At 40.1% G+C, this 20669-nt stretch overlaps 1 protein-coding gene across 3 annotated transcripts in view; it reads left to right on the plus strand.

Moving 5' to 3' along the window:
* LOC113011805 (nardilysin-like) overlaps positions 1 to 20669 on the plus strand; it is a 32592-nt gene that overhangs the window by 9247 nt on the left and 2676 nt on the right. For all 3 annotated transcript variants that reach the window (XM_026151568.2, XM_026151570.2, XM_026151569.2), the window contains exons 10-30: positions 225 to 298; positions 1333 to 1402; positions 1640 to 1717; positions 2791 to 2911; positions 10500 to 10558; positions 11000 to 11054; positions 11179 to 11283; positions 11795 to 11918; positions 12202 to 12288; positions 14672 to 14791; positions 14919 to 14970; positions 15284 to 15434; positions 16841 to 16968; positions 17117 to 17279; positions 17493 to 17524; positions 17727 to 17865; positions 17985 to 18032; positions 18132 to 18184; positions 18819 to 18902; positions 19133 to 19223; positions 19455 to 19571. In XM_026151568.2, the coding sequence (XP_026007353.2) occupies positions 225 to 298; positions 1333 to 1402; positions 1640 to 1717; positions 2791 to 2911; positions 10500 to 10558; positions 11000 to 11054; positions 11179 to 11283; positions 11795 to 11918; positions 12202 to 12288; positions 14672 to 14791; positions 14919 to 14970; positions 15284 to 15434; positions 16841 to 16968; positions 17117 to 17279; positions 17493 to 17524; positions 17727 to 17865; positions 17985 to 18032; positions 18132 to 18184; positions 18819 to 18902; positions 19133 to 19223; positions 19455 to 19571 (1951 nt within the window). The remainder of the gene's footprint in view (positions 1 to 224; positions 299 to 1332; positions 1403 to 1639; positions 1718 to 2790; positions 2912 to 10499; positions 10559 to 10999; positions 11055 to 11178; positions 11284 to 11794; positions 11919 to 12201; positions 12289 to 14671; positions 14792 to 14918; positions 14971 to 15283; positions 15435 to 16840; positions 16969 to 17116; positions 17280 to 17492; positions 17525 to 17726; positions 17866 to 17984; positions 18033 to 18131; positions 18185 to 18818; positions 18903 to 19132; positions 19224 to 19454; positions 19572 to 20669) is intronic.

Here is a 20669-nt window from a genome sequence, read left to right on the forward strand (position 1 = left end):
CTTTAAATGAATGAAAGGATTTTATAGCTCTGCCTGACAGAAATAATGTGCTATTACTTCCCCGATTGTGTAAACAGTAATTGGAGACATCCATCCTCAATCTTATACTTGAAACCTTTTCCATTAACTGTTTTCTATGTTACTTAAAACATAAGGGTGGGTTGAAGTCGCTTTAATTACGTCTTGGAACTGTTTAAGTGATGGTATTGTTTTTGTGTTTGTAGTGGTTTGCCCAAGCCAGATTTCTCTGATATGGTGGATCCTTTTGACACAACGGCTTTCAGCAAGCTCTACAGAGGTACTGATACACCTTACCGGATATCTCTAAGCACATCTGGTGTACTGCAGGTTCCCACATATAAATAAGCCCTAACAGGTTATGTAAGTAGTGGTTCTCAAAGTTGGACCTTTGGGTCCTCCATAGATCAATGACTTGTAGCCCGGGGTCTCCAGAGTAGTTTGTCATCATTAATAAAAACATACTGTCTCATTTAAAATCTCATATCCAGTTTCAGACCATTTATTTAGAACAAGCACATTGGATCCATTACTGCCTTCTACATTTGGGCCAGTAGAAGCCCTGACATGATCGGGACACATCCTGTGAAATCCTTTGCTTCTCTGCTTATTAGCCAACTGGCTAGTTATTGAGCACAAAGAAATAATTCACTTCACATCTTGAAGTGACACTAATCCCAAAACAGCTTTCACTCAGTCCCTGTGATGATGCATTTATAATGAGTCCGGATGTATTCAAAAGAGCCACTGAGGACCAGAATGTGTAATATGTCAGCTGAGACGAGTTACTCGAGGCTGTCAAGCTGATTCAAATTGCAGTTTTAAAGGGGACTTGTTGTTCTCATTTCCAGCTCCATATTTTTATTCATGGACTCTGCTAAAGTAGTTTTTCACATAGTTAAAACTGAAAATGAGTAGAATGTACAAATATTTTTTATTGTGTACAGGGACTTGTTGCTGATGCTCAGTTTATCCACTTTCTTAGACAAGCAATTTTGATGACATTAATGGGGTTATCATTTATCACTGACATACAGACCCAAGAATAGTGGAAACGGAGTGTTCTAGATGGCTGAACAGTTGGGAGTAATTGGCAGAGTTTAATGTTAGCATACGAAAATAAGAGCATGCAAAATAGGCTGCCTTTATGCAGTTTTATTTAAAATATATGTAACAGGAAGAGGAAAGAGCTCTGAATCAAAAAATCAGTGGTTCCATTTGCTTTTTCTGTTGATGTCAGGTTTACTTCTCCAGGCCAAGTGTCCGTTTGATTCAGGTGCTTGATGGTGTTTCTCCACCTGTTTGCATTCACAGTTGTCCCCGTCGGGAAAGTTCATGCACTGAATATCACCTGGGCTCTTCCTCCTCAGGAGAAATACTACAGGTGAGCGCCATGCAGAACATATACAACAAATATAGAGTCACACAATGCTCTCCATCTCTTGAGAGAAATTTCATCAAATTCTTTTGTTTTGTTTTTTCCCCACGCATGCATTTGATTTGCATTGATGTCTCTTTATATAAATATAGAATTGGGTCAGTCAAAAGATACCATGCTTTTCCCCTGATTGTAGATGGATTGCATCAATGTTTTTTTGTTTCTACTTTTCATTTTCGTCAGAGTGAAGCCTCTCCACTACATCTCTTGGCTGATTGGCCATGAAGGCACAGGAAGCATCCTCTCAGTGCTTAGGAAGAAGTGAGTGTTATTGCTTCTGTCTGTTTGTTTTTCTGATTTGAGGGCACTCCAAAACCCAATTAAAAGCTCTTCAATTTGCTGGGTATACATGAGCTTTTTTCCCCGCTCTGCGCCAGCCCTGTGTGTTTGAGCCCAATCTTCATACTATACACTTTGCCATCCCACTTGACAATGTGATTCATACGTTCTCATCTCTGGATATGGCTGTACAAGTGCATTTCAGCCTCTTGTTGCTAAGTGGTGAAGTGATTTACCAAACCTTGTGTCATCCCACGTTACCAAGAGCCCATCCAATGCTCCCTTTACCATCAGCACCACTTGGATAGTGTAAAAGAATGCTCCTATTTAGTGTTTATAATCCTTTCAATTGTTGATAAATGACAACAGTGAAATTTGAGTGTACTTTGACTTAATTCCCAAACTGCAAAGGCAGTGGAGTGGTTGTTTTTATTGAATTCAGACAATCCTAGCAAAAAGGGCCAAGAGACGGGTTTGAAAATGGGAACATGTTGTCCTGCTCTGTCAGATTTGGAAATGATCTCTATGTCCGTCTGTAGAACATTACTGATCAGAGGCCTCAAATTATCATACCATGTTCTTGCTGATTATTTACCATTGATAAATCCATTAGAAATACGCCATGTAATAGTACATTTTTGTAAGTGCAGTATAAAGACTGCAGTATAGAAAGGTTTTAGATTCCTCCTAGTAGCCTATTCTGATACAGAGCAGACTTCTCAACCAAACTTGTCCTTTAAGTGCATCATCAGATGAATGAAAGATGTCTTTATACTCTTAAACAACTGAAGTGTTCACCTTGATTTATGGTCCAACAAGTCTCAAATGTGTGTAAGCTGTTCAAATGAATGATTTAATATTACATGTATTTTTGTGACTGTTCACTCACCCAGTAGAAAGTGAAGTGTTTGCAGCCAGGAGTCATCAAGTGACATGTCTTGAATGCCCTCTATTTATTGTTCATTCATTTTACCGCATACAACAGTGAGTAATTCTTTAGTTGAAGGCCTATTTGTGGTCATTTATTGTTATGTTTCTATGTTGCATTTTCAAAGGTGCTGGGCTGTGGCTTTGTTTGGAGGAAACAGTGAAACTGGCTTTGACCAAAACACCACCTACTCCATCTTTTCAATCTCCATCACCCTAACTGATGAGGGTTTCCAAAACTTCTACAAGGTAAAGAAAACTCTTAACATTTGTTATTTCCTCTGCATTTCTTTCAAAATAAAAAGGAAAAAAACCTTGGGACTGGGCAAATTAAATTAATCAGCGGTTTAAGCATCAATCTCCCACGCAAGGTTTATTATTAATTGTCATATCATAAAGAGTCAGGTTTTCTTCATTATTAAGATACTGGAAGTAGCTGGCATACAACAGTTAAGGTCAAGGAAGCACTGTGCGTCAGTTGCTATGGCAACTCTTGTATTTAACACAAAGGCAGTGCCTGATAATTTGACAAGAGGACCATTTCGTACTCTTAAGTATGCAATGGAAAAATATCCTGTTCACCGTTACTGAGGTAATTTCCGTATATAATCATGATGATCTGGATCTGGGAACACCTTCAGTTAGTTTGCCCTATGGCGACAAAAGCTTACTTTTGAGGGATATCCAGACAAGACTTTCCTGTTGACTTGTTGCTTATTATAAATGGTGAAAAGGCCAATATAAAGCTTTTGTGAAACAATAGTTAATGGTTTCAAGATTTCCTTTTCAGCAGATAAAGTCCTTTTGAACTTCATATGAACTGCTTATCTACAAAGGCTGCTTAAACATTGTTGGTCAATGGAATTTTAACTACAAAGGGAAACCTTACAACCTTCAAAAGTCTTATCACTCACTTGGTTATATACCTATGCGGACTTTGGCTTATATAGATTAGCTTTTTTTTCTCGTCTTTAAAAAATTGTTCTTTAAATAAAATGACTTGATTAGAGGGATCAGCAGACTCGAGGTGGATGACACTAAAGTGTGTCAAGCTTGACATCAAAATTACAGTGTGCCATTGGATTACCAGTGACATGTCTCCCACTTCTGAGTGTGGACGCTTCATCTCTTTGCTCTCTAAATGCTTTGCTTCTTTTATTGATTTTTACCGATTTTTATGCTGATTTTTTCCCTTTTTCCATATGAGCTTACCTGCGATAGCTTCTGGACACTTATAGATCATTAGGACTAAAGTGTTCTTAACAGAAACAGCAACATTTTTATAGTTACCTTATCCTCAGCGCTCCGTGTGTCTGTGGCCTAGACACAGCTGAAGCCTGATTACAGCGTCTGGGCACCGAGCAGCCTCGATAGCCTAGAAAGGTGCTAACCGCTAGGCTAACTAGCAACAAGATGCCTTCCCTCTCCACAGATGACTACCACAGCCTCCTGCAGAAGATTGCAGCACTGGAGACAAAAATTCATCGCTTAGAAGTAAACGTGGAGGTAAATGGACTGTGTGGAAATGAAACAACCTTGCCTTTGACTCAAAACAATAGCGATGAGCAAGCTAGCACACAGCTAAGGAGCACAGATAACATGACCAAGAAAGTAGACTTTGTGCACTATTATAAATCCTCAAGCGATAATCCCCCCTTGGACTGTCTTGGTGCAAAACCAAGACATAAATCATGTCTCCTGGAAGGGGGAGGACGTACCACAGGCAGGGCACAGTGAGCTGAAATCTCTGAAACCGACTGGCCTTCACTTCCTACGAGACAGAGAAGCTCTTCTACCCCTGTATACGAGAGGAAACAGGACTGGACAACCGTGAATAGGAAGGTTAACAACAAACCCAACTGAATGTGAAACTGCAGAACAGATTTGCTCCACTATCAAAGGACCCTGGATCTATATCGGACAACCATCCATCTAAAAGTAGCGAAGTAAGGCCTGAAAATCCACGGGGAAAGCTAAAGGCTAGGCCTGAAACGCTGATTGTGGGTGACTCTGCTGTAAAGGATGTACAAAGCATGTGCGGTAAGAACACTAAAGTCCTCTGCTTTCCTAACGATATGGTCAACATCCTGAAGGAGAGAATTCTTCAAATTGCAGATGAATATCCAACTGTGACAAACATTGTCCTGCATACAGGGTCAAACGATGTGTCCAAACAACAATCGGAGGTTCTGAAACTGGACTTTATTGGATTATTAAACACTGTAAACTCTCTGAATGCAGCTGTATTCATCAGTGGACCTGTACCGCCGGTCAGAGGAGGAGACGAGAGATTCAGCAGGCTGTTTACACTGAATAAATGGCTTATATCAGCATGTGCTGACCACTCAGTGCATTTTATCAACAACTTTAATATTTTTTGGGAACGCAGGCATCTGTTTAAAGCAAATGGATTTAATTTTAACAAGTCAGGGGTGAAACTGTTCACCTTCAACTTGTTTTATTCCATACGTCATCCATCTGTGCTTGGAGCCAAGGCTGAGATAAACGAGGAGTTATCTCATAAAGAAGAACAAACAGTACTCCAAGAACAGACAAAGCCCAGCAGAAACCTTGAGGAGGAGCTCCATCTGCCCCCACCCGGGAAGAGCCTCAGAAAGGAGAGACATCTGAGGCAAGAAGAGGCAAGAAGAGCGGTCCCTATTTGCCTCCAACTCTCTCAACAACACCAACGACCAGGACCAGGATCTTCCCCAGTCCCCCAAACCCCTGACAGGCCATCACCCCCATCACCCTCCTCCCCCTCCCTTTCTCCCTCCTCCCCACACCTGAAATTCACTGAAGAGATGATGGAGCGGGTCAATGCTGGGCTCAGATCTACCCCCCGGCCCAATCCCTCTTTGTCCCCCATAAACCCCCCACCAAAGCAGCCAAAGGTTCGCCACCGAGCCCCACCCTCAACAGAGCAATCGAAGTCACATTGCCCAGCCTCGCCCCCCTTAGTTCCTCCTTACCACCTTCATGCTTTGTCTCCGCAGTCTGATTTGTGATGTGTGGAGGGTCCGGGCTGCGAGGATTATGGCAGTGGTGACTTTTCCCAGGAGAAGCTGGGACCCTGTTTACTAGAAGGTTTTAAAATTTCTGTACTTTTAGGTGACAGAAGGAGACATGTGGCCTGGTCAAAACACAGAGAGCTGCACTCTAAAAGATCTTTAAACATAGTAAACATACCTTGTGTGCCACAGACTGCTCCCAAACACGAGGGGACAAGTAATGCCTCTAAAACACTTAAGTTGGCTTTATTAAACGTTAGATCTTTAGCTGGGAAAACATTTTTAATTAATGATTTAATCACTGAGCACAGCCTTGATTTTATGTTTTTAACTGAAACTTGGTTGGACCAAAATAACAGTGGAGCTGTTCTCATCGAGACGACCCCTCCTAACTACAGTTTTATCAGTGAGGCCAGGGTGAGCAGGAGAGGAGGAGGGGTTGCTGTCTTATTTAATGAATCATTTCAATGTAAGCAGCTATCTCCTGGAAGTTTTCAGTCTTTTGAATATGTGGCTTTACAGCTGAAGGCCCCATCCAAAGTTGTGTTTCTTAATGTTTACAGGCCTCCCAAATACTGCACAGACTTTTTTAATGACCTCAGTGAACTGCTGTCTGTGATCTGTGTTGATTTCGACTGTGTAATTATTGTTGGGGATTTTAACATCCATGTGGACAACCCTCAGGACAAAGGGACTAAAGACCTGAGTAACACTCTGGGCAACTTTGGGCTGACTCAGCATGTAACAGAGGCCACACATAATAGAGGACACACTCTCGACCTACTGATCTCCAAGAGCCTGAGCATTTCAAACATTACTGTGTCTGATGTGGGCTTATCTGATCACTACTGTGTTTTCTTTGAAAGTAAAATCTCAGCCCACACAAATATATCAACAGCAGTGATCACAAAACGGTGTATAACTGAAGACAGTAGTGAGATCTTTAACCAGGTCTTCCCATTAACACCTGACCTGTCCAAAGGTTCAGTCAATGAGCTCGTCAATAGCTTTAATGCAAAAATGTTAAATGTAATGGACACTATTGCCCCCATTAAGGTGAAGGTTATCTCTGGAAGGAAAAAGTCTCCATGGAGAAACTCCACACTGGTGAAAAATGAAAAAAGAGAGTGTAGGAAAGCTGAGCGCAGATGGAGAAAAACAAACCTCCAGGTTCATTATGACATCTATAAAGAGAAACTTCACAATTATAATTTACAACTGAGGAATGCAAGGAGGTCCTACTTCTCTGACATCATCACTAAAAACAGCCATAATGCTCGGGTCTTATTTTCTACAGTTGACAGGCTAACAAACCCTCCTGTGCCAGTGGCAGCTGAACTTCATTCAACCATGGCCTGCAATGACTTTGCCAAATTCTTCACAGACAAAATCCAAAAGATTAGACAAGCAGTTGGAACATCAACAGCAGATCCAGGATATGTACTGTGTCCACCGAAAAGCTGTTTAAACACCATCAAACAGTTTCACCCTATTAACAGCAAAGACCTGGAGGACATCTTAGGTCAACTGAACTCCTCCTCCTGCTGTTTAGATGTCCTGCCAACAAGTTTTTTCAAAAAGGTCTCAAAGACTTTAGAGTCAGACCTGTTACAGATCGTCAACTTTTCCTTAATGTCAGGTGTGTTTCCAGAACCACTAAAAACTGCTGTAATCAAACCTATACTGAAAAAGGACAATCTTGACAAGACACAAATGAACAACTACAGGCCGATCTCAAATCTCCCATTTTTAAGTAAGATCATTGAAAAAGCAGTTTCTCAACAGCTCAATTACTTCTTAACACAGAATAACTGCTACGATGCCTTCCAGTCAGGTTTTAGACAGAACCACAGCACTGAAACCGCTCTGACAAAAGTGTTTAATGACATATGTCTGAATACAGACAGTGGAAAAATGTCAGTCTTAGTTTTACTGGATCTCAGTGCAGCATTTGATACAGTTGACCACAACATATTACTCAAACGACTGGAGAACTGGGCAGGTCTTTCAGGAACTGTACTAAACTGGTTCAAAACATACATAGAAAACAGGAAATACTTTGTATCAATAGGTAACTTCACATCTGAGCAGACAAGTATCACATGTGGAGTTCCCCAAGGTTCCATCTTGGGACCCCCTCTGTTTAACATTTACATGCTCCCACTGGCACAGATTATAAAGAACAACAAAATAAACTACCACAGCTATGCAGATGACACACAAATATATATCACAATGTCACCAGGAGACCGAGGCCCTGTACAGGCTCTTGGTAAATGCATTGAGGAAATCAATGACTGGTTGTGCCACAATTTTCTCCAACTAAACAAAAACAAAACTGAAGTAATAGTCTTTGGCGCCAAAGAAAAACGATTACAGGTCACCAGAGAACTTCAATCTATACATCTAAAAACCACAAACCAGGCGAGAAATCTGGGTGTAGTGATGGATGCAGACCTAAACTTAGAAAAACACATTAAGACAATAACAAAGTCAGCTTACTATCACCTCAAGAATATTTCAAGGATAAAAGATCTGATGTCTCAACAGGACCTGGAAAAACTAGTCCATGCATTCATCTTTAGTAGGCTTGATTACTGTAACAGCATCTTTACAGGTCTACCTAAAAAATCAGTCAGACAACTACAGCTCATTCAGAACTCTGCTGCTCGAGTCCTCACTAAGACCAAAAAAGTGGACCACATCAGTCCAGCTCTGAGGTCTTTACACTGGCTACCTGTCCGTCAGAGGATAGACTTTAAAGTTCTGATGCTGGCCTATAAAGCTCTGAATGGTTTAGGACCAAAATACATCAGTGACCTGCTGACCCAGTATGAACCTTCCAGATCCCTCAGGTCATCTGGATCCGGTCTTTTATCAGTTCCCAGAGTCAGAACCAGACACGGAGAAGCTGCATTCAGCTTTTATGCTCCTTATATCTGGAACAAACTCCCAGAAAGCCTCAGATCAGCTGAAACACTCAGTTTATTTAAATCCAGGTTGAAGACTCACCTGTTCTCAGCTGCATTTGAATAAAGCACCAAATCCACACTTTTAAGCTTAAATTTCAAAACTTACACTAACTACTGATCTTATCTATTTCTAATTTTATCTGTTTTGGTTTTATATACTGTTTTGTTTGTTTGTTAAGCTTAAATTTCAAAACTTACATTAACTACTGATTTTATCTACTGTTCTGATTTTATCTGTTTTGATTTTATATACTGTTTTGTTTGTTTGTTTGTTAAGTGGGTTTAGAGCTCTTGGTAGCTCCCCAGCTGGGTCTAGACTGGGTCTAGAGAGTATTTTAAATTCAGGGAATTTAAAATAGAAAGTAGCTCGTCCACAGAAGGACTGGTAGCTCCCCTTACGATAAGGGTTCAGATCGCGCGAACAGGTGTGAAATGTGTGTGTTTAGTTAGTTAGTTTGTTTGCTTGTTTTAATTAATTTTAAATCATGCTTTTTATTTGTTTTTGTTTCTAATGTCTCTGTAAAGCACTTTGAATCACCTTGTTGTTGAATTGTGCTATACAAATAAATTTGCCTTGCCTTGCCTTGCCTTGCCTTCTCCTCCTGTTAGACACACAGCAAGCCAACTTAATATGAAACTGGTGCCGGCAATAAAAACCTCCTGCAGTTCAGAAAAGTGTTCCCTCACAGGTTTAAGGCTGTATTTGTACAAGGGGTTAACTTTGCTTGGAGCTTGCCTTAGGTAGCCCATAGAGTATTACAGAAAGCATACAGCTCTCATTTAAGTAAGTACAATTTATTTATATAGCACTTTTCACATATAAAAATCAAAAAGTAAAACATAATAGCAGGCAAAGAGCACCATAAATACAAAAAGGACAATTTCTTTTTGTATTTATTATGAGGCTACTGCTGGCTAACTTGACTAGCATAAAAATGGACACTGACAAACAGCTATTCTAGTGCTATTCAAAGATAACAGAATGCACCCCACCTGCATCTCATATGCTCATGAATAAGCATGCTGCTTCTTACTTGTACAGTCTTCACAAGGATTGGGGATTGTGCCACAAACTGTGTACAGACACTAGTGGAAAAAAGATCAGATTTTGCAACAAGACTGAGACCATAAAAATCTGCCTGCATTTTTAAAGTGTCTGCTTCGTAGCTGGTCTTGGCAAGAAACAGTCTGGTGCATAATTCCACTGTAATGAAGATATTATGTATTAATTAGCGAGACTATGAAACCAGTGGACTTTCCAGTCTTTGTGCTAGCTAAGCAAATCAGTTACTGGCAGTAGCTTCATACCTGGTGTACTGCTATGAGAGAGGCATCAATCTTTTTTATAACTCTGGGCAAGGAAGCAAATGCATATTTCAAAATATCAAAAGGCCCCTTTAAAATTGATGTCTGGAGTTAGAAAATACTAATTTTAAGTTATTGTAAGTGATTTTTTACTTTGTCACAACTGATGAACAATGGTTTTGTTCAATGGTAATAATTATTTTTTTACTCTTACTATTACTTTAACAGAGATTTGATATTTTCATTTACATGTCTGATTCTCTAAAAGTGGGATCAAGACATGTATTACTGAGCTGTTTAGTATTCTGAATGAAACCACTTTTTCCAACTCAGTTTTCAGAGCTGTTCTAATGACTATAATCAGGTAACCATAGTTAACATGATTGGCAACTTCTTTTTGGCATCACTGTAATTGTTATGGATCATAAAACTTAACAATACCTCCATATCGATTGATTGCAGAAAGGAAGGAATCATTTTTTGCTGGAATTCTACTAACAATAAATGTGGTTATACACTAATAATTTGCTTGTCTGTGGCTTTTAACAGGTGACTCGCCTCGTGTTCCAGTACCTGAAGATGTTGCAGACACTTGGACCACTGCAAAGGCACTTTCTTTCACTCACTTTCTCTCTCACTCACACACACACACCTTCAAATCAATCTTAACCCTTAAACAGTGCTTTAAATGGGGTCTATAAAAGTGAACACAGGTCCACCGGTCCTCATTTTTCCAAAAATATCCTCACTAAGATAGGTAGATATAAGATAGGTATATTTCTCAGTTTGAAATCAAATATACAACATGGATTTTCTGTCTGTTTGATTGTCTGACTCATTGTGTAGTTGTAGTAAATGCTGCTTTATTTGAGATAGTGACAACATAATATGTGTGGTTGGCTGTTATTTGTATATTTATGGTCTTATTATTTTTGTTATTATTATGTTCCTTATTCTGTCTTAGAGAGTGCTGGTGTTGTGGCGTCTAAGCAATTTTATGAGGTGAATAAAAGTTGTAATTCTTTGTTTCTGTCTGTCTGTGCACTCAGGATATATGAAGAGATTCAGAGGATTGAAGCAAATGAGTTTCACTATCAGGAGCAAGTAAGGCTAACAGCCTTCATTAGTCGCTGAGTTGCCGTGTTTTGGACATGTAGCAATGTATCATTGTTATTATCAATGAGATTGTGTGAGTAAAGCCTCTCGATTTTGATTTTCTCTTTGCCAGATTGATCCTATAGAGTACGTGGAGGACATTTGTGAAAACATGCAACTGTTCCCTAAAGAAGACTTCCTGACAGGAGATCAGTTGATGTTTGAGTTCAATCCAGAAGTAAGTAGTTCAGTAGTTCTGGGAGTGAACCACTTTCAGGGCTTTTATTCTAAAATGCAAAATGTCCTTTTTTTAGATAAAGATGTTAATGAAACAGGTCACTCAAAGGTAGAAAAATATAGATGTGTTTCTCATCGCTCCTTTAATGATTTTGTTTCTAATATATTTCTTAGAGCTGAGATCCTCTTTTCTGCTGGTGGATGTTATTTTGCATCAAAAGTTACAGTCTAATTGTGGCTTTGCATATTTTTTGTGTTAACGCCTGTTCTCTTTTTTTGTCTCATTGTTTTTGGCTGCTAAAACTGTCTCCCATTAATGTTGATGTTCTTTAGAAAGGGAGGAAATATGATCTCTCTCTGTGCTGCAAACATCTTTTGATTTGATTTTGTGTGTGTGTGTGTGTGTGTGTGTGTGTGTGTGTGTGTGTGTGTGTGTGTGTGTGTGTGTGTGTGTGTGTGTGTGTGTGTGTGTGTGTGTGTGTGTGTGTGTGTGTGTGTGTGTGTGTGTGTAGGTGATCAGTGCAGCTCTGTCTCTCCTCACCCCTGAGAAAGCCAACCTGATGCTGTTGTCACCAGAACATGAGGGCCAGTGTCCCCTCAGGGAGAAGTGGTTTGGCACACAATACAACGTGGAGGGTGTGTGTGTGTGTTTACTGTGACTGTAGCAGTTGCTTCGTACATTGTAAGCGTTCAGTGAATACATTGTCTTTTTTTCCCTTGTGTGGTGGTATTCAGCCACATATAAAGCAGAGCCAGCAGTAGAAATGCCAGCATTTATCTCTGTCTTTTATATGGCAAACAATGGCGTTGGAAAAGCATTTAAATTAAAATATAAAAGTAGAGAGTTCACTTTATTCAGCAGTTGAATCAAATTGGCAAGTATTTCTTATGTGTTAATAGATGTTTAACCTTCATACAGATATCCAGCAAGAGTGGATGGAGCAGTGGACAAGAAACCTGGAGCTTACTGCTGACCTCCACCTTCCTGCAGAGAATAAGTTCATTGGTAGGTGAAGAAACTTCTTTTTTGCATTATGGGCAAAAAAGTAGGTCTTTCTGGCCTAATCTGCTGCATGCTGTATCTGAAAAGTGTCCAATACGATGATCTGGACAAGATGTGCTCCAGCAGTTTGGACTTTAGCTCTCCATTAATCCATCCACGAAATACCGGTAATCAGATATATTGACCAAACCTGGAGGAACTGAGTGTTTTTGTCAGTGTATTTTGTCATTTCTAATGCTCCCTTGTTAGTCACTGATCTAGCTGAGGTGTATTAATTCAAGCTAAAATTTGTGAAGTCAGGATGGTATTTTTCACTCTGGGGGAGGTTGAGTGATTTGAAACCCCATTCGGAGCATTTGCAGTAAGTTTTCTCCCCCTTACCTCGGCAGTTATTAAAGCAGCAGTTAAATGTTGTTGCACAGCATGTTTATCCTCCTCCTATAATTTAAGTCCAGGGGAGAGAAACTTTGCTTTTTAGAAGTGGAGTGTTAAAATAGCTCAACCCATATTTTGACAACAGCGCAAGATGGAGAAAAATGTTTGAGAGATCACAATAGCTGTGTCGGAGGAAAGATGGTCCTGTTTTTGTTGGCTTACCCTTGTATAGCTTAACTGATTTCATGTGTGGTAAATTATGTATTTAATACTATTTTATTCCAGGCTTTTCTTGTTGTAGTCTAGCAGAAATTTTTTGTTTTTCTGTACAAATCAAGCCACAGCTTCTGTTGGAAAATGAAAAACTTAAAGTGCCACAAACTGTAGTTCCTCGAATGGCCACTTGAGGCTGGCTTCAAAAGCAAGTTAGTCCCCATAAACCAGGGTTAGAGAACTCCAGGCCTCGAGAGCCGGTGTCTTGCAGGTTTTAGATCTTACCTTGGGTCAACACACCTGAATCAAATGATTAGCTCATTACTAGGCCTCCGGAGAACTTCAAGACATGTTTAGGAGGTAATTTAGCCATTTAAATCAGCTGTGTTGGACCAAGGACGCATCTAAAACCTGCAGGACATTGGCTCTCGAGGCCTGGAGTTCCATACCCCTGCCATAAACAGTGTTACCAGCTTTAGAGCACAAATACACTTGCTTTCAGCCTGGTACAGAACACCACATTGGTCTTTATCACTAATTTCCCTGTTCATGGCGGGAGTACAGGGAGTACATTTAGTTGAACTTCGATTTTAAGTTGTATTAAGGCTCAAAATATAAGAGGATGCTGTGTCATCCTGTGATTGGTTTTTATTAGAGGACACACTCTGAGAAGTTTCCTGCTTGTTTTGTTTTATAACCTTTTTTTCCCAGACATATTTAAATTCCATTTAATATCACATTGAATTATTGATGCATCTTGATAACCAGACTAGTTAAATATTGCTATCCATATCTGATCAAAAATCAGTCAAATCAGTCTGTAGACGCCTACGTTATCCATGATGCAACTCAACGCCTTGCAGCTTGGTCAGACATGTAAGGCTAATTTGACCATAAGCCTGTGGCTTGTGGTTATGGGGCAAGCATGGGAATTTTTTTTTTCGACCTGCAACAGCAAAATGCCCCCCAAAAAATACAGTTGTGGAAAAAAATAAGTATTCAAGATTGAGATTCAGTTTGGGGGATGTTATTAGTTTTACAAATAATTGAAGTTATTTCATTACAGATTACAAGGTAAACTGTATTTTAGAATCCACTAATAAATAAAGGTTATAATAATACAACACCTAACACCTTAAATATTGTAGCAGAACAAAATTATGGAAAAGTTACAAATCAGTTTTGAACAACTTGTCGTTATAGTTATAAAATTTCACTGTGAAATAGATTAAATCCATCACTGTCTGCATTTTCAAACGTACCACATATTTGGCTACAACAAAATGAACGAATTTTATTAAGTGAATTAATTTAAAAGTAGAACGAAAACACACAGGGCCAGCTCCTGTAATGTACCAATGGATAAAGTTTGGATTGTAAATTCAGACCGATCGGCACAAAAATGGTTACACAGCACCAGTTATATTTGCTGATTGCATGGATTGAACGGTGTATGTTAATTAAAGGTCAATATTTTAATTTAAACACAGAAAAACAAAACACCTCTGGCTCACTTCTGGCCAAATGCAAAGGTTGATTCATTCTGTCGTTGCAGTTTGCTTACAAACTTTGTAAAGTGACAGACCTACGCGGCCAGCTTTACTAAAAGCTGGCAGCTTCACTTTCTGGCCCAAGGGTTTCTGAATCATTTATTGTGGGAGTAACATCTTTCTCTGTGTTGACAAGCGACTACATGTTTATCCCTAAACTGTATATAATGAATTGTCGAAAGTCACGCATTATTTATGAGGCTGCACCGAGTGGAATGGTGATTTATTGTGTGTGTGCACTTGTTCAGCCACTGACTTCACCCTGAAGCCCTCTGACTGCCCAGACACCGAGTTCCCAGTCCGGATAGCCGACAGCGACAGGGGCTGCCTGTGGTACAAGAAAGATAACAAATTCAAAATCCCAAGAGGTAGACTGTGTGTTAGTGTGTGTGTACTTGTACTGTGTGCATCAATTAGCATGCAAGATGTTACTTTAAAGGTATTTAATGTCATTAGGGAATGGTTGACACCTGCTTGCTCTCTCTTCTTCTTTAGCCTACGTCAGATTCCACTTAATCTCTCCAGTAATCCAGCAGTCCGCTAAGAAGTGAGTTTAAGCTCAGATAAGAGTTTGTGAAAATAAGTGTTTGTTTTTTGCTATGACCTTTGTTAATGTCTGCTTTTTAATCGTCTCTCTCTCTCCCACTGCCTCCACTTATGTCTTTTTGTCACTTTTACCCTCCCTCCCCCACGTTTCTCCTTCCTCTGTCCTTCCTCCTTCTTTTTCTATTTTGCCTGTTTTTTTTCCCTCTCTATCCTCCATCTCATCCTTCTTACCTCCTTCTGTACTATTCCCTGCCCTCTCTCTATTTCACTTTTCTCTTATTCTCTTTATTTGTCGCCTTCCTCTTGCGCTCCAGTGTGGTCTTGTTTGACCTTCTGGTAAACATTCTGGGCCACAACCTGGCAGAGCCAGCCTATGAGGCTGAAGTGGCCCAGTTGGAGTATAAACTGGTTGCTGGTGAGCACGGACTGGTCATCAAAGTTAAAGGATTTAACCACAAGCTTCCTGTGAGTAAGCATACATACACACATAGATAAACAGTTTGGATAGTGGCAGTTGCATTTTAGGCTCTGTACACCACCACAGGGGATTTTAAATCAAACATTCAATATACAGCTTTAATTCAAGGGGCTTTACAAAAATTTTGCTTAACTGTTTAGGAATTATATCAATTTTTATACATAGTCAACATTTTTAAAGGCTCGAAGTTAATTGGACAAGCCGATATAATTTTAAATTCATGCTTGGATAAAAATCCTTTGCAGTCAGTGAGTGCCTGAAATCTACTTGAGATGGTCTGCCAGGCTTTTACTGTACCCGCCTTTAGTTGGGACTCGCTGCCTTCTGTTTCGTCTTCAGTAACTGAAAACCATGCTGTGTTGGGTTGAGATCAGGTGACTTACTTGGCCATTGAAGTACATGCCTATGTCTTTGTCTTGAGAATCTCTTGGGTTGCTTTTGCAGTATGCTTTGGATCATTTTCCCATTTTAACTGTGAAACAGTATCCAATCATGTTTGAAGCTGTTGGCTAAATGTGAGCAGAGAGCATAGCCCTGTACACTTCAGTATCCTCCCTGCTACTTCTATCAGCAGTCACATCATCACTAAACACTACTGACCCAGTTTTACTGGCAGCCATACACGCCAAAACATTGCCGCCACCATGTTTGACAGATAGCGTGGTATGCTTCAGATTATGAGCCGTTCCTTTCATTCTCCATACTTTTGGCTCCCCACGATTCTGGTACAAGTCAAACTTGGGTTTATATGTCCAAGAAATTTGGCATATTTTCTGGATAAGTCGAATCTGGCTTTCCAGTTCTTATGTCTTTGTCACCTTGTCATAAACCCGCTATAATCACATTCACGAAGGTGTTTCTTGATTGTAGATTTTGTCAATGACATGTCTACGTCCTTGTGACTGTGAAAAGGTTTTTCTCAAACAAGGATTGACTTATTCGATGTAGTTGTTCCTGTGGTCTCATCAGTGCATTCCTTTTAAAGAATGTACCAGAGTGTTGATTTGGAAGCTCTGATAGGTTTATTGCAGTTTTTCAGTGTAATTATGGACTCCTTCACTTGAATCATCTCTTTGGAGCTCATGTTGACGATTCCAGAGAAAAGACACCAAATGCAAGTCCAACAATTGGAATAAGCTTCAGCTTTTGATCTGCTTAATTGTTATAAAATAACAGGAAATGGGCCTCAGCTGGCCATAAAAATGTCTGTCTGTGATACGTTTATTTTAAAATCCACTCTGTTGGTGTTTAAAGGCTAAATTTATTTTAATCTCAAAACAGTTACAAACACAACTGTACGTGTAATTGTTTTGCATACATTAAACCACAAACTGAATAAGAAAGAATCTTATGTAATGTATGTGTGACTTGTTGACCATGTTTTTGTCTGTAGTTGCTGTTTCACCTGATCATTGACCACCTGGCAGATTTCTCGGCCTCCTCTGACGTCTTCAGCATGTTCGCAGAGCAGCTGAAAAAAACCTACTTCAACATCCTCATTAAACCTGAGAAACTCAGCAAGTACGTTGCTTCCCCATTGCTATGTGAGATTATCGAGTGTATGTTGCCTTCTAGTGGTGAAATGTGTGACAGCCCTAAATAGAAGAGCCTCCGGTCGTCACCGTCCTCTTTTATCTTCTCGCTCTCATCCTTTTTTTTTCTCCTCCAGGGACGTGCGCTTGTTAATCTTGGAGCACTCTCGCTGGTCCATGGTGGACAAATATCAGGCTCTAACAGCTGGTTCGACCACTGAAGAGCTGACTGAGTTCAGCCGGAGCTTCAGAGCTGAGCTCTTTGCAGAGGGACTGGTGCAAGGGAACTTTAGCAGTGCAGTGAGTGGACAGCAGACAGCACACAGACAAGCATACTGATTGACAATAATATTAGCTGATTAGAGTGAATCAGTCAACGTTCACGTCTACTCTTGCCTCAGTTGCTACTGGGTGTACTTGACATTGCCCTCGTGCTTGGCTGATTGCCTCTCCTCACTCTCTTTCTCTCTTATCTCTCACTATTCATTACTCTTTATTGTATTTCCTCCACAGGAGTCTGTGCAGTTTCTGCAATATGTCACAGAGTAAGTCAGTTATTACACTGAATGCACTCCCTAATGAGAACACCAATACTATACAATCAAATAGATTTGTTTGCTATAATACGCCGTGATTCACATCAGCTTCAGTTGTTTAGTCCATGATTCGCCTTTGCTTTTTTTTTCCTCTCTCCTCTTTACCTTCTCACTTATTTTACTCCCTCTCTCCTCGTGTCTTGCCTGGCAGTAAGTTGCAGTTCTCCAAGCTGACAGCGGAGGTACCGGTGATGTTCAGAGTGGTCGAGCTTCCACAGAAGCACCACATCTGTAAGGTCAAATCACTCAATAAAGGAGACGCCAACTCGGAAGTCACTGTTTACTACCAGGTATACACACACAATGTACATGCACGTCTACAGGTCATCAAGTCGTTTTATCTCTGAAGGTTCATTTTTTTACGCACACAAATTCATTCCCATTTTCTTTCTGTTTGCGTTTTATTCAGTCTGGCCCCAAGGCTTTAAGGGAGCACACGCTGATGGAGCTGTTGGTGGTGAGCATTACAATATGTTGCTTCTCTGTTTCCACACACTCCCTCTTTGATGCCGTCATCCCTCCATTGTTGACTGAGTTGTTTTGGGGGGGGTTTCAGATGCACATGGAGGAGCCCTGCTTTGATTTCCTCAGGACCAAAGAGACTCTGGGGTGAGTTTCTGCTGCGTTCGATAATATTTTTCTGTTCATTTAAAACCAAATTTCTGAAACTAAGCGAAACAGTGAGTTTTTCCATTCAAATTAGCATTACACGCTAATATTTTTCTAAAACTAGAAAGCTGCAGTTAATTTGATTTATTTGCATTTGTCCTAAATGTGCTCCATATGGAAATACACAACTTTTCAAAGTAACTTTCTTAATATATCCAGTTCTCTTCCTCTTCCTCTTTTTTTTTTTTTGCCATTTTGAGGGTATTGAAGTTATTTTATGTGAAAATCAAAGGTATGCAGAGAAACTAACCTTCTGTTTCCACCTACACGTCTCTGTCTGTATTGTATTTCATTACTTTGCCTTCTAGAAGGAACAAGTCTGTGCCGACCTTGTTAAGAGACTGTCGGGTTTCTGTTTGGTGTGTCTGAAATGTGGGAGCTAGTAATATTTAAACCTTTGCCAAGCTGCTCTACTTCTACTGGGACAAATGCTTTTCACATTGAAATTCAGTTTTCATACTTGCCAGACTGGTTTTATTACAGAGTGCAAATCAGATGTAATGCAGTTTTTCATCAGCTTATTTCACCCGTATTTTCTCTAATCCTAAAGCGTTCTTTTTGTCTCCGTCTGCAGATACCATGTCTACCCCACCTGCAGAAACACCTCAGGCGTTCTAGGTTTCTCTGTCACAGTGGAGACACAGGCCACGAAGTTCAAGTGAGTCTGCAACACACAATGGAAACCTTTAATTTGCCCAAAGCAAGATACGATTTATCTTAACACTTTTCCCAAAACCAAGGTAAATCTATCTTGCTATTCATCCAAACCCAAGCTGCAATTTATCCATGTGGCCATGGAAAGTGAAGCAAGTGGAAGTGATAAATGACTAAAGGAATCCAATGCGTTCTATACCCTACAATATATCTCTTACCTCTCATCTCTCTCAGCACCGAGCTGGTGGAGTTAAAGATTGAAGAGTTCTTGACTTCATTCGGAGAGAAGCTCAATGCACTGACTGAGGAGGCCTTTAATACTCAGGTCTGCGTAAATGTGTTTTGTTTTTTCTTATTGTATTCATGAGTTTCCCATTCTTATGGAAAAAGGTACAGAAAATGCTGCCTATCCAGAAATTTTCTAAATGTCAAAAGTTGTATCTCATTCCATTAATAACACATTTCTGAGTCATGTAAAACCCGGCTGAATGCCTAAATGTGAAGCTGCACTGTGGAAGAAGTGACTAGAAAGCCTGTGTGCTCGTGTTTTCTGCAGGTGACTGCTTTAGTGAAGCTCAAAGAGTGCGAGGACACACATCTTGGTGAGGAGGTGGACAGGAACTGGGCAGAGGTGGTTACGCAGCAGTATGTGTTCGATAGGCTCAATAGAGAGGTGAGGACAACACGATGTTTAAAATAACGGCTCTGATGTTGTTTAAGACGTGCTCGTGCTGCTAAAGTAGTTCTGAGCCGTGACCTTGATGACCGTGGGACAAATCCTTTGGTTTTGAGGGTTGTGGGTTAGTGCCTTTTTGTTCTGGTGCATTACAGGGTTGCAAAACATTGTTAATATAATTAACAGAATGACGAATGCTATTCACTTGCTCTATGAATGTATTGCTGCTGAATGGGAGTATATTCTCACATAATTGCAGTTGCCTTACTCTTAACAGTTTGCCCCAACTTTGTCATCTAGACTCCACTATGGGCACATGTATGGTCCTACCACGGGTCCTCCAATTTAGTGGAAGTCTGGACTTTGTTTGGGACATTGCAACAGCGCATTCTTTTCTTTTTCAGCCATTCTGTTGAAGATTTGCTGCTGTTCTTGGGATCATTGTCCTGTGGCGTGAGCCCAGCTTTTGCTGTTAGCTGACAGATGGGCTCACGTTCGACTGTAGAATATTTTGGTATACAGTGGAGTTCATGGTTGACTCATTGCGGTCCTGTGGCTGCAAAACAATCCCAAATCATCACCTCACCACCAACGTACTTGACAGTTGCTACGAAGTGTTTGTGCTGATGTGCTGATTGGTTTTCACCGAGTGTGGTGCTGTGGATTATGACCAGATATCTCCACTTGGGCCGTGTCTGGACATTGTTCCAGAAGTTTTGTGGTTTGTTAAGATGCCGTTTTGCAAAGCTAAGGCTTGCAGCCATGTTTTTATTATTATTATTATTATTATTATTATTATTATATACAGAAAAGGCTTTCTCCTGGCAATCCTTCTAAACAATCCACACCTTTTCAGTCATTTTTAAATGGGACAGTCATATGTGTTAACATTTAATATTATAGCTGAGGCCAGTAGAGTCTGAGATGTAGCTCTTGGGGTTTTTTGCTGCTTTTTTTTTCTCTGAGCATTGTGGGATCCACTCTGGGGAAGATTGGCAGCTGTCTTGAGTCCACTGAATAATCTTTCTCACTGTAGAATTAATGGACTGCAAATTGTTTAGAAGTTGTTTTCTTAACATCATTGTCAATGTCTTC

This window comes from Astatotilapia calliptera, chromosome 19 (genome assembly GCF_964374335.1).
Source record: "Astatotilapia calliptera chromosome 19, fAstCal68.1, whole genome shotgun sequence".
Taxonomy (NCBI): Eukaryota; Metazoa; Chordata; class Actinopteri; order Cichliformes; family Cichlidae; genus Astatotilapia; species Astatotilapia calliptera.